Below are 14,567 nucleotides of genomic sequence, written 5' to 3'. Positions count from 1 at the left end.
AGAGGAAATTAACCACTGAGCTATTTCTCTAGCCCTAACTAGAAAAAAAAAAAAAAAAAAAAAAAAAAAAGACTAGAAAAAAAGAAAAGAAGGTGGGGAGAGCAATCAATGATACAGCTCAGTGGATAAAGGCCCTTGTCGCCAAGCCTGACAGCTTGGGTTTGCTCCTCAGAGCACACATAGTGGAGGAGGTTGTCCTGTGTCCTCCACAAGCATGGTGTCATACGCCTGTAATCCTAGCACACAATAGGAGAAAGCAGAAGCAGACCAATCTGTACTGAATTCTAAGCTAGCCAGAGCTACACTCAGATCCTGTCTACAAAACAATTAATTTGATTAAATATTACTTTTTAAAGGAGGTTGGTAAGATGTGATAGCTCAGTAGATAAAAGTAGCAGCCACCAATCCGAGCTCAAACCCCAGAATTTATGTTAGGATTGAACCAACTCCAATCACATGCTTCTATACACATACATGCATAAAGAAACGTATTAAAAAAACAAAACGAACAAAACAAAACAAAAAGAAACGGATTAAACCCTTTTTAACATGGGGGTGGAGTTGATGTCCAGTCAGGGCACTCAAGCCCAATCCCTGCAATCTACACGTAGGAGGACATTCAAATTAATTTCCTTACATTGTCCTTTGGCCTCCACACAGTACTAACTACATACATACATACATACATACATGTAAAAAAAGGTAAGTATTCCTAAGGCACTGGATATGGTTCCTACAGACAGACAGACAGACAGACAGAGAAAAGAAGAAGAAGAAGAAGAAGAAGAAGAAGAAGAAGAAGAAGAAGAAGAAGAAGAAGAAGAAGAAGAAGAAGAAGCAGCAGCAGCAGCAGCAGCAGCAGGAGGAGGAGGAGGAGGAAGAAGAGGAGGAGGGAAGGAGGAGGAGAGGGGAGAGGAGGAGAGGAAAAGGGGAAGGGGGGAGACATGGGATAAAGGAGAAAAGGGGAAAGGGAGAGGAAAAAGTTAAGTTTCCCTGTAGGTTAATACCTCCAGGTAGAATATTCATCTAGCATGCTATAAACCAGGATTCAATCCCTAGCATGATTGAAAAAGAAGAAAAGGCCCAGTAAGCAATGTGCCCGTTGTGCAGGCATGGAGACCTGAGTTCAGATTCCCATACTCATTTAAAGAGATGGGTATTGGGGAGCACTCTGTGACCCAGCACTGGGGAGCATACAGACAGAGCTCACTGGTCAGTCACTCTAGCTCAAACACTGAGCTTCAGAATCAGCAAAAGAGAGGAAGACATCTTGGCATCAATCTCTGGCCTCTACATGCACCCAAACAGGTATGCACAGCCAAATACAACCCTGTGCGCACACACATACATACAGCCCTCAATAATTGTCAAAAGTTTTCATTATTTTGTCACTCACCTGTCATTAGTAGTTGATTTCCTCTTTGCTCATTATACAAATAGAAAAAATTTCCAGACACCCACCCATTTACCTTTTTAGCAAATATAAATTCACATTACATTCTAAAGTTAGCTACCTCCCAGTTTCAACAAATCCCTAGCATATACTGTGCTATGGAAAGGAAGGTAGAAAGAGAATGCATGTAAATTTAAAGGGTTCAGAAAAAGGAGTCTGTGTTGCTGACCAGGTATTTTTCTTGTGAGAACAAGACAGAAAATGTATATGATGTATGGAAATAATTTTAGTTTGGATAAAGGGAGACCTGTCACTAGATACTAAATATAATTTAGAAGCAGTCCTCTTCCCTGAAGTTTGGAGAAAATGTCAAGGTTTTGATTTTGTAAGATCTCCCTCTAGCTGCCACCCTCAAAAAAAACAAAACAAAACAAAACAAACAAACAAACAAACAAAACAAAACAAACAAAATACCTCATGTTCTTACTATGGTGTCAGAATACCAACACCACCATTATATGGTTCTATGAAAGACTGAGCAACAATCTGCCTCAGAAAGTAATACTAAACAAGTGAAAACACTACACTTAACAAATTATTTAGCAAATATAAAAATTCTGTGTTACTTGGTATGGTGGCTAAGCATACCTTCAATCCCAGCACTATCAGAGTAGGAGGCAGACCTCTGTGAGTTCCAGGCCAGGCTACCTTATGAGATACTGTCTCAAAACAAAAACAAAACAGAAGATGTGGCTAATGACATGGCTTGAATTGGAAAAGGGGTATAGGCCAAGGATTTGAGATGAACTAGGAGAAATGATACATGACATATAGGACTGAACACCTAAGAGCCATGAAGGACAGAGAAAAGAATAGAGAACTTAAGAAAGAAAATGCACTTGGGAGTTAGAGAACAGAAATTAATAGAACAGCCGGGCGTGGTGGCGCATGCCTTTAGTCCCAGCATTCGGGAGGCAGAGACAGGTGGATTTCTGAGTTCGAGGCCAGCCTGGTCTACAAAGTGAGTTCCAGGACAGCCAGGGCTACACAGAGAAACTGGGGGGGGGGGGGGGGGGGAGAAATAAATTAATAGACCAGAAGGAAGTGAAATGATTAGGAACCAAGATAGATAAAGAGGTAGGTTTGACAGACTTAGAAGATGAATTTTCTGTGATACACAAAGAGCTTGGTTTTTATTTCAATCTAAGAAATCCTTTTTCTTCCCTTCCTATTGCTTTTAAAACAGAGTTACACATATAACTCAGGCAGGCCTTGAACTCCCTATGTTGCTGAGAATTATTCTGAACTCCCATTTCTCTCTCTAGTCTTTAGCTTCCAACTGCTAGGATTACAGATACGTACTACTATTCTCTGCTATTCTAAATCTTAATTAAGAAAATGATCAGACTTTTCTTTAAAAAAAAAAAAAAAGTCCTTGGCAAGCCAGCTGAAACTGTGCACAACTGTAACCCAGGACCAGGCAAGTAAAGGTGAGTGCATCATGAGCTTAAGACCAACCTGGGCTTAAGCTGACAGTCTCAAAAATAGAAACAAAATGAGCCAGGCATGGCAGTGCAAGCCTTTAATGACAGCACTCCTGAGGCAGAGGCAGGCAGGTAGGTACATATGAGTTCAAGGCTAGCCGTGTCTACATAGTAAATTCCAGGACAACCAGGGCTACAAAGTGGGCCTTGCATACCCCACTTCCAAATGTGTGCACGCATACATATATCAAAAGACAAATCCTGGGAATAATCTAGAAGAAATAAATTAGGGTGGAGAGAGACTATGGAAAGCAGGGGAAATCTCTCTAACGGTGCTGCCATTTTCACCTTTAAATCATGATCCAGTAGGATCAGGAGCTTTAGGAACTCTAGGTGAGGAAGAAAAACTGAGTCATGGATTCTAACGTACATAATTTGGGAAATTGTTTTTCTGTAAGGAAGACATCGGACAAAGATATCTAATAGACAGGTTTAGAATCAAGTTAAGGGGCTGAGGGCAGTTAAAGAATGTAGAGAGTCCTGAGAAACATAGAAGCTAAGAAAAGAGATTATCAGTGAGAGAGCCAGAGGCTCAGGGCTCTGACCCTTTGAACTCCATTTCTTGAAGTGTAAGCAAATGAAAAGAAGAGCTACTGGGAGATTTCGCCATGACCAAAGGGAAGAAGCAGAGAGACATGAGCAGAACAGGAAGCAGGGTATCATAATGTACCACTCATTCATATGGAAGTGGGATCTAGTGACGTGGAAGTATATGCTACTCACTGATACCTGGTCTAGCCACCCCCCTCCAAAAAAGAGTGTTGTGTTCAAGACTGATATCATTTCTCTTCAGCAAGCAAGTCCTGACCTCTCTCAACTGAGTTCCTGTCTGTAGAATAGGGAGGGCGAAAACCAAAGCAGTTACCTTATAAAGCTTTGGTGAAGACAGACCACAAAACCAGATACAAATGATTTTGGATATTAGACATGACAACCTCTGGCTAATTCAAAATACCCACAGCAAATCCATTTATTTCAAACTTCAATGTACATTTAAAAACTACACATTATACTTAAAATACAGTCTTGAACCTTACTTTAACATAAAAATTAACCCGGATTTTTAAATTCCCAGTGATGTTCATGCAATGGTTTGGTCACAGATTTCATAATAGAATCGTGGGTTAGTTTAACATCTTTAAACAATTAAAGGAACTGGGCTGAGGTTGGTAGCTCAATAGGTAGAGTGCTTGGAAACCCCAAGTTTGAATCCCAGCATAAATTTTATATAAGCTGGAAGTAGAAGCAAATGACAGTCACATCAATTTAAGAGGCCAGCCTGGGATACATGAGACCCTTTATGAAGAAAGCAGAGAAGGATAAAAAAAAGGGAGAGGGGAGAGGCTGTATGGCTGGAGTGTACCTCAGAACATTTGTCTGCTCAGTGAGCTAATTTCTAGCACAAAAAGAAAAGGCCAAAGGAGGGAGGAGGAACACACTAGAAGGCTCAACAAGAGGCAGCAGCTAAACAGAAAGAAACTGCTTAGAACACAAAGACAATCTGAGCCACAAACTCCAATCTTAGCCATCATATATTCTGAGATACAGGCACACTTTGTGTGCTAAATCTTGAAAACACTGTAAATCATCCTTTTAACTATTGCTAAAAATATTTGGTAGCAAAGAACTGTCATTTTTAAAAAGCATATTTAAATTACTATCTGGAGGACTACAGAGAAGGCATACAAACTAGTTTAACATAGCAATGTGGCTAACTTCAAAGCTCTCAAAACTATCTCACAAAATATTTGCTATTACTCACACCTGTCCTGTGTGATTTGAACAGAGAGGCCAAACTTTAAAGATTCACACCTAGGGAACGTTCTCCCACTTAACATTCTTGGTTTTCAATAAAGGTGCATAAAACCAAGGACACTGATTAAAATAACAAATAATACACAACTGAGGTGTGATGTGAAGTGGAGGATGTAAATGGGATCCGTCTCTACCAAGTCCAGAACTCAGGTTCCCTAGCCCAACTCAGGGTCAGGTTAACGTTTTGCCTAGCTAGCATTTCTGCAACCACAATTTATTTGAGCAAACTGCCGATCAAAAATGATATCATTTTGTTTTACTGATTGTTGTTTTAATGATGAGGATATGCTAATATTATTGAAATTACATGCTGAATTGTATTTTCAATTAGCAAGAAGATAGGAGAAAATGAAAGTTCAGCATTATCTTCATAATATACTGTATGTATGCAAAATACATTACATGTAATACTAAGTAATATACATAACTACCAGTGTTCTCTGTGACAAGAGCTTAAGAATATATCGTAGTTAAAAACTAGTGGGGTATGGTTACACTTGTCTATAAACATAGCACCTCAGCAGATGTGACAGAGGATCATGAGGCCAGTCGAGCTACAGAGGGAAACTAGCTCAAAAAATAGCAATCAGGTCTGAGGATGACGGTGGTTTCCTAATATACACAAAAGCCCTGGGTTCTAATGTCTGGCAAACCGAGCTTTGTGGCTCATGCCTGCAATCCCAGCACCCAGGATGTAGAAGCAGAAGGATCAGGAGTTCAAGGTCATCTTCGGCTACAGAGGGAGTTCCAGGCCAGCCTGGGTTACACAAGACCCTGTCTCAAAAAAAAATAAAAAGTAAGTAAATAAAAATAAAAACAATGAATAACAAAATATTTAATTCCCAAAGGGTTATTTAACTATTGCATACCCACTCAAAGCAGTAAAGCCAGTTTAAAAAACACCTTGGAATCTGTCGTATGGCTAAACACTCTACAGTTTTTAGAGATGGGAGCCAGTACACTTGAACTGATGTTGCTAGTCATATATCAAGTGTACCCTCATGCAAAGAACTTAGTTTCATCCTGGAAGCAATTAGCAGTTATAAGAATTAGACTAAGTAATTAAAATTAAATGCAGACTTTCTAAAGAAGTTTCTTTTAAGGGACCGGTTTCACCAAATAATAATAACAGCCCAGTTCCCTCTGCTTATGATAAAAATAGGACAACAAAAATACTTACACAGGACTGGAATTCAAAGAGCAATGATCCACCATCATTTCTGGAAGGAAATCCAACTTAAACGCAGCCATCACCTCACTCTCCCCTTCAGAAGCCAATGATAATAACTTGCTGCACTTGTCTGATCCACAAATATACACAGCTTTAGCTTCCTGGGCCCCACAAAAAACACAAAGTGGAAACGGAGCTCAGGGAAACCAGCAGTAAGTGCCACAGAAAGAGGCAGGTCTGGGGAAGGGGCAGGGAAAGGGAGTGCTGGACTGAAATGGGGATGCGGCCATGTGAAGGGAGGCTCGGCTCAGCACACAATCAAAGTGCTGATGCACCAGGCTTGTTTTGTGTGATTTTCCCTGGCGAAGCAGTACTAAGTGCACTGTCAGATAAATTGTGTGTCAGATTCATGAAGATAGTGTAGCCAACAAAGCAGAAGAAACACAAACTTGTTTCACATCATCCAAAGTCCTCCCTATAAATCAGTATTTAAGGCCGCACAGATCTAAAATTACCTGAAGGAAAAAGCAAATAGGCAAACAAAACAACAGCAACAACAACAACAACAAAAAGTAACCAAGAAACCTACCTCACCTCATGTGGTGACAACACTTTTAAAGAGCTAATTGTTGGCCTTGGGTTTAAACTTAGTCTCTATGTGTTGAAGACAGCAATAAACACGGTTCAAATTAATCCCAACAGCCACAAAAGAAGGAACAATTTGCTATTACTCACACCTGTCCTGTGTGATTTGAACAGTAAGACCAAGAGAAGCAGGCTGTTGGAGAAACTGGCCATCTAAACCCTGCTACTGACCAACTACTTCTGCCAGACTGGCCCTGTTCTTTTTAGTAGTGCTAAGGATAAAGCAATAAATCAGTCGCTCATCAGACAAGCCTTTTAAAAACCCTGGGTTAGTATCACTCATTAGGTGGACACAGGCAAAATATGTTTACTACTTCTGAATCTTTACTAGAAATTAAAAGGAACAGTAATATTATATATTATATTATGTAATAACAGTAATATTCTGCGCGTGTGCACGCACACACACACACACACACACACACACCCCTTACCATGTAGCCCTGGCTGTCCTAGAACTTGATCTGTAGACTGGCCTGGCCTCAAACTCAGAGATCCACCTGCCTCTGCCTTGAAAGTATTGGGATTAAACATGTGCCCCACTAATCTACTGACTTTTCTAATAAAACAAAAAAACAAAAGCCAGTAGTGATCATTAAAAAAAAAAAAAAAACCAACAAAAAACCAAAAAAACCACACACATACACACACACACACAAACCAAACCACCTGTCTATTACGGTGTCTATTAGGGACACAAATTCAAACCATAGGGAAGGAAAGCTTAATGCAAGCTAACTCTCTCCATTTCCTCACCTCCTTAAGGCCTAGGGGCTTAAGTCAGTGGCTGACTTACCTAGCCTGTATGTATAACAACACGGCTTCAATCCCTAGTGCCAAAGGGTAAAGACACTGTTGCTGAAACCAAGATGGATGAAAGCAAGAATAAAACTCCAGTATGAGCTGTTGAGATGGATATACTTAGCAACCAAGGCAGATGTGTGCTCCCTTCTCAATTTAGATCCATGTCCCCCTAAACAACAAATGGTGGCATTTCAATATTTAGGCAGATTCTAAAACTTAGCTCTGAGGGCCCTCAAATTTCACAGGCTTCCTTTCCATTTTTATCACTGGAGTTGTCTTACTTCAAAGATTTCCCTTCACCCAAGCTCAGTTCACAACACAGGAAACTTTGAAGAATGCTATATTCAGCTTATAAAAGAAGCAAAATGAAATGGGGCTGGTGCTACATGCCTGTCATCCTAGCATTTGGAAGGTAAAGGCAGTTCAAGGTGAGCCTCTGCTACACAGCAAATTCAAGGGCAGCTAGGAATAACAAGAGACCCTATCTCAAACAATCGAAGTAAAATGCACAAATTCCTAAACCATAGAAGGAAGGAAGGAAGGAAGGATAGCATATTGAGAGGTAGTTCTAATCTGTAACAATGGCTGATGCCTATCTACGCCTGACCCAGGAAAGTTGGAGCTAGGTTTTCTCTTCAAAGCTCACACATAACCATTCCAATACTAGATCTTTAACAGAGAATGGTTTTTAAACTTTGTCAAAGGTCTCTGAAGATCAATTTTGCAGATGGAAGTAGCAAAAGCATGCCCAATTCCACTAAAAGGTGAAGCATAAATAAGTGTCAGCTGAGAAGAGTTTTCAAATAATACACAGTCCAGTTCACCAACCCTCTAGATTGTAGGTACTTAACCCTAGCTGGGACTGCATAAGTAACTGGAAGGTCTGTTCTCTTACAATCGCTGCAACTGGAGCCTCATCCTAAAGTTATATGGCCCAAGAAAGAACTTGATGAGTCAAAGATCAAATTAGACTTTTTAATTTAAAAAAATTAGAATTAATTAGAATTAATTTAAGGAAGAATCAAGTTTCAAGAAATCCTGCTGGTTGTCACTATATTTCTTTTTTTTTTTTTTTGGTTTTTTTCGAGACAGGGTTTCTCTGTGTAGTCCTGGCTGTCCTGGAACTCACTTTGTAGACCAGGCTGGCCTCGAACTCAGAAATCCGCCTGCCTCTGCCTCCCGAGTGCTGGGATTAAAGGCGTGCGCCACCACGCCCGGCTACTATATTTCTATATAATTCATTAAAAGCATACACATTCTGTGAGTTTGAGGCCAGACTGATCTACAGAGCTGGTCACTTTAATTAGAACCACATTATCTATCAAAGGGAAGACGAGAAGAGTACTTAAACATGGAGAACATAACTGAACCTCTGGGGACTGCACAACTTCTGAAAGGATATATATTCCCTATGACACTCTGATTAAGCCTAGGGCTAAGAACACTTGATTTTTAACCCACCTGACAGAATTTTTATTCAAAAGAATTCTCTGAAAGTTGCTTAATAAGTTTTTAAAGAAAGCAGGGAGTGGAGGTCCTATAATTTCTGTGCTTAAACACTGCTATTAAAATCCATTTTATGATTCAAAAATCTCTAATATGGAAATGTTACTCCATGGAGAAGAGTGTCTCTTTTAGGCAGGTCCCAAGAGCTAGCTCAGTATAATTAAATTCAATGAACTTGTGGGAAAGAGAAATAATTTTTAATTAACTCAGTTTTTAAAAAAGGTTTATAACACTAGTCAATAGTAAAAATTATGAATGTAAAAATACAGATATTAAGGAAATTAATAACTAAAAAAGTCAGTTATTCACAGAAAATAACCCTTAATTGAAAATACAATCGTTGCTTACATATACTCCCATATACTCCCACCAGGAACAAGGGGTGTGGAAATAAATGTAAATGAGGAAAATACCTAATTAAAAAGGGGGGGGGGGGAACAAGGGGTGGCAGGTGGTTTAACTTAGGGTCTGCTGTTAAGAGGGTTAACCTATCCTCTGCCTCCTATGCCTTTCATTCTGTGTAGCCTACCCTCCCCAACCTGAAACCTGCTTGTTCAGGGGTGGAGCTTGCCGCTAATCGTTCTGCCACTCCCACTGCTGGAGCCTGCCGCTTTGCTGTTCCAGAGCATACACCCTGCTACTGGACGCCAGGATTATTTGGCAGGAAACGGGCCCCTTCCCCTCCTTCTTAACTGAGTGTCGGAATAGTAAAATTGAGCTTTGATCAGAATGACTGTCTTAGCTACATCTTCCTTTCGCGCCGCCTAGCCCCCCTCCCAGTCTTCTCGGTTTCTAAGACGCCTTTCCAGACTAGAACCCAGACATGTGAGCCGCTGGCCGGACACAACAATTCTGGATATATCTTATTTCCTTTTGTTGTTGTTTTTAAGACAGGGTTTCTCTGTGTAACAGAAGCTGTTCTAGAACTCACTCAGGCTAGCTTTGAACTCACAGATCAAACTGCCTCTGTTTCCCTAGTGCTGGGATTAAATCCCAGCTTGGCTTATTTCCTTATATGTCTGTTTAGTCTTAAACATTTTTAACCTGGTTTTTTTTTTTTTTTTTTTTGGAGGCAGGTTTCTCTTATCCCTGGATACTAGAACTCACCTTGTAAACAAGGCTGGCCTCAAACTCAGAGACCCACCTGCCTCTGCCTCCAAAGTGTTGGGATTCAAGGAGTCCCACCATGCCCAGGTTTCTAGTGTTTTTGTTTGTTTTTCAAGACAGAGTTTCACTGTGTGGCTCTTGGCTGGCCTCAAACTCACAGAGATCCACATGCCTCTGTCTGGATTGTTGGGATTAAAGGCAAGCACCAGCAACACTAAGTTTCTAAGCTCTTTAAAAATATATATATATAAATTTATTTTATATATGTGAGTACACTGTTGCTGTCTTCATGTACCCCAGAAGAGGGCACTGGATCACATTACAGATGGTTGTGAGCCACTATGTGATTGCTGGGAATTGAACTCAGAACCTCGCTGAACCATGTCAGCCCTTCTAGCTCTTTTAAAAAGCCTGATTCTGACATGGCTGGAACAAGCAGCATTCGATATAACATAAGAATCAACATCAGGCACTTTTATTTTTTGCAAAATTATGAAAGAATGACTTTTATTTTTGTGCGTGTGGTTTTGTTGTTGCAGCAAAAATGTGAAAGAATTACTTTAGAGCAAAAGGCCTTTCTGAGTTTTTAACAGGAATTAGACAATGGTGGAAATTCTGCAGGGGAGTGTATGTGAAGAGAGAAGAAATACATTTTAAAAATTGCCTCAAGTCTAAAATAATGCATGAAGAAGGACTGTTCGGTGCGGAAACTAGTAAATTTCCCATGTACTAGATACTGAGAAAGTAGGAAAAGGAAGAATAACCAGAATTTATTCTGAAAACGATAAAGTTTTGTTTCCTTCCCCTGGTTTTTAATCATTGCTCCTCTCATCCTTCTTGATTAGCACCAAATACAAAGATGAACAGAGACCCTGCTCTGTGCTTAGTCTTGGCCTCCATCCCCCACCCCACCCCACCCTCCCTCATCAGCTTGTTTGGCTTTTGAGACAGGGTTTCCCTGTGTAGTTCTGGCTATCTTGGAATTCATTTTGTGGAGTAGGCAACCTCAAACTCAAAGATTCTCCTGCATCTGCCTCTTGAGTGCTGGGACTGCAGGTGTGTGCCACCACCGCCAGGCTCAAGGGTCATTTTAAAACATCAACTGGAAGTTGGAGAATTAAAGATATTTGCCCCCAAATCTCACAACTAATAACAAGTCTCAGAGGCTGAATTTCAGTTGGTATGGTTAGGTATTAGAATATTAATTAGAATATTAACCAGAATAATCATTGTTGTTTTCTTTTTATGTTTGAGATAGGGTCTTCTGTATCCCAGAATAGCCTGGATACTATGCAGCAAAGAGTGACCTTGAACTCCTGACCCGCCTGCCTCCCTCCACCTCCCCAGTACTGGGAATTACAATCATACCAAACCTGTGTAGCTTATGAGGTGATGCGGATGGAAGTTAGTGATCTGCAGGTTCTAGACAAGCACTCTGTCAAGTGAACTATATCTCCAGCCCCTCCCCTGGTATGGGGCAGGAGGCTACAGAAAAGCTAAAGGGTAGAGAGAACACTGCTATTTCCCCCCAAGCAAATTCCCTAAATAGGTAGGTAGCAGGCATAAATTTTTAAAAGGCAGTCAAGTTTCTGACTTTGTAAATTTATCTTGGTGGCCCTAGGGTGGTGGTGAACCACTAAAACCAAAATAATCAGAAAATGAGAAAGTAACTGAGGGTAAAAGCAAAGAGAGAAACCACAAAACCGACTTGCCTTATTTTTAAACATTATCGAACAATCTTGTAAGTAGAGATTGATTCCGTACTGCCCCAGTTCCTACAAACTTCCATTTATAACTCCTTCCAGCTGTACTTTGTCTAGTTAGTCAGAGTGCTGCTCAAAGTCAGCAAGGACAATGTTTGTCTGAAAAGTGTAAGATGTTTCAAAGAGCAAGCTAGACCTGGAACTACTTTCTCTGAAAACAAAAACTCTTCTTAACTAGCACAGAACATGTGCTCAAGTTTGTGTGTTTCAACTTCTTTTTCAGTGATTGGGACTGAGCTTCTTTAAAAAAGAAAAAAAATTGTAATAAGGTTTCAATAGGTTAGTCAGGCTACCCTACAACTTGCAATCCTCCTACCTCAGCCTCCCAAATAGCTGGGATTAACAGAGGTTTTGTTTTGTTTTGTTTGGGGGGGTGGGGGGTGGGGTTGAGACAGGGTTTCTCTGTGTAGCCCTGGCTGTCCTGGAACTCACTCTGTAGACCAAACTGGCCTTGAACTAAGAAATCCACCTGCCTCTGCCTCCCAAGTGTGCCACCACACCCGGCAACAGAGTTCTCTTAACTGTTTTCATATTGACCAAATTAATTTATAGTCAATAAAGTAAAGATGTTTCCAATAATTATAAAAGCAAAACTCATACTAAAAGTAGCAACAATAATTTGTACAACCAGGCATGATGGAGCACACCTTAACCCCAGCATTTAGAAGGCAGAGTAGGCAGATCTCTAGTTTTAAGGCTAGCAAAACAAAACTTGTTAAAAAAGATTTACTTAAACCTGCACTATGCCATCAAAAGCTATTAAGAGGAAAGTAGGACTTGGTGGCTCAAACATATACTCCTAGTATTTGGTAAGAAGACTGGCTTAAATTCAAGGCCAGCCTGAGCTACAAAATGAGACAGACTCAACAAAACACTATTAAAAGGGGACCTACGGATTTATTCAGAGGTAGAACTAAGCTCAGCATACGAAGCCTGAGTTCAATTCCTAGCACAAAAGAGAAAAAGTTACTAACAAGACAGGTGCTTGCATTTACTAAATCCACAACACTTCATTCAATCCTATACAGTATTAACACCATTTAGGGCAGGAACTTCTCTTAAGAATTCAGATGTTATGGAAGATAATCCGCACATAGTTTTTCTTCGTGTCTGTTTCTCTTAAGAAATCCAAGCATAACATAGGAGGTCCCAACTTTAATTGAGATGGTATGCCTGGAGAGGACTCAGGAGTAACAGTTACCCTGAAGAGTGGGAGCCAAGTTAAATTTCCATCGCTAATGATGTTCCAGGGGATGTAAAGAACTAACACAGTGCTAACTATGTTACTCTTTCCAAGACATAGTCTCATACCATATTCCAGATTGGCCTTGAACTCATCAGGTAGCCCAGGATAACCTCCAGATCCTGCCTCAGCTTCCCAATTGCTGCAATTCCAGGCATCATGGCTGGCTTGTAATATGACTGACTAGTTTTTACAGCATTACTTCTTCCACATTATGATAGGTATGATTTATGAGACTTACATGCTAATCAGGAAATTTCTAGGATACCAAGAGCAAAAAGCAAAGCTTGGGGTTAAGGCTAAAATAGGAAGGTATGAGGGACATATACTAGGACCCAGAGATTGTAGTAATCCTTATAGCATTAGAAATAGCTTGTCTAGCAAGAGAAAATCATGAGTTCCTTAAAAGCAGGCAGGGTCTCTCAGAAGTGTAGTCCAGTAGCAAAGTGCTTGCCTAGTATGTGTGAGGCAACAGGGTTCAATTCCTGATATCACTCCCCAACTGATATTAAGACAACCAAAGAAGGGTTTTTGTTTTTCTTTTGGATACAAAGTCTCACTCCATAACCTATATACCCTCAGATTACAATGTCTCTACCTGTCTCTACCTCCAATCTTCAGAATACAATCATTCACCACTCCGCCTGTTTCCAAAGAGTAGTTCAAGTGAAAACTAACGCACCCTCACAAAAAGAATTAAAACTGTTACCTGCAAGGTAAGAGCAGGAGCTAGTGTCATACACTAGAAGGCATTTTATTGAAAAGTTTTGTCTTCCTGATTTTGATCTACCACCTTTAAAGCAGAGAAATGGCCAGGTATAGTAGTACATACCTATAAACCCAGCAGCACTGGAAGTAGAAGCAGAAGGACCAAGAGTTCAGGCCAGCCTGAACTACATACACTTCTGTCATAAAATAAGACACAATACAAAGGAGGATGACAAGGGATAAGGGCAAGGAAGCTGTGAGTAACCCACAGCAGTATCTACTTGTTAAACAAGCAACCAACAACTCAGGATGCTGAAAATAAGATGATCTAGGAAGCTATAAAAATTGTACCTGACCAGTAGAGAAAACTTTCAGGTATCCTGTACCTTTCTTAGTAGAATGATAACAAACACTTCTATTTCTATTATTTTTCATTTTCCTCTAAATGTCTGCATTCTAATCAATGAGAAAACTCTGTCCTTCCAAGGGAAATGGCCAATGGAAGTCACATTATCAGCATTTACACAGTCCACTGGATCACACACTCCAGAGACAAGAGCTGGTAGCATGACAACACTCACTGATCTACCTCAGTCTTAAACGCATGACTCATTAGCAAGATTCCAAATAGTTAGTAAATGCCCTCATTAATTTCTTGAAAAACTTTGGGTTTTTTTGTTTGTTTGTTTTTGAAACAGGCTCTCACTGTGCAGCACAGGCTAGTCCTCAATTCAAACTATTTATATGGGGGTGGGGTGGAGGTAATAGCTCATGACAGAATACAAGAAACTAATGAATTTAAGAGCATCCAGTTTGGAAGTCTTAAAAAACTTAACTCAAAAACATGACAATGAGGCTATGAAAGTTG

General features: G+C 40.2%; 1 protein-coding gene across 13 annotated transcripts in view; it reads right to left on the bottom strand.

Moving 5' to 3' along the window:
• The window catches only part of Celf1 (CUGBP Elav-like family member 1), a 78,710-nt gene that overhangs the window by 26,173 nt on the left and 37,970 nt on the right, over nt 1-14,567 (bottom strand). For 6 of the 13 annotated variants that reach the window (XM_021154700.1, XM_021154745.2, XM_021154706.2 and 3 more), the window contains exon 2: nt 5,933-6,084. The exons of the other annotated variants lie outside the window; for them this stretch is intronic. In XM_021154700.1, the coding sequence (XP_021010359.1) occupies nt 5,933-6,003 (71 nt within the window). In that variant the 5' untranslated portion in view covers nt 6,004-6,084. The remainder of the gene's footprint in view (nt 1-5,932; nt 6,085-14,567) is intronic. 13 annotated transcript variants of the gene reach the window in all.

This window comes from Mus caroli, chromosome 2 (genome assembly GCF_900094665.2).
Source record: "Mus caroli chromosome 2, CAROLI_EIJ_v1.1, whole genome shotgun sequence".
NCBI lineage: Eukaryota > Metazoa > Chordata > Mammalia > Rodentia > Muridae > Mus > Mus caroli.
This window is presented reverse-complemented; position numbering and strand designations above follow the sequence as displayed.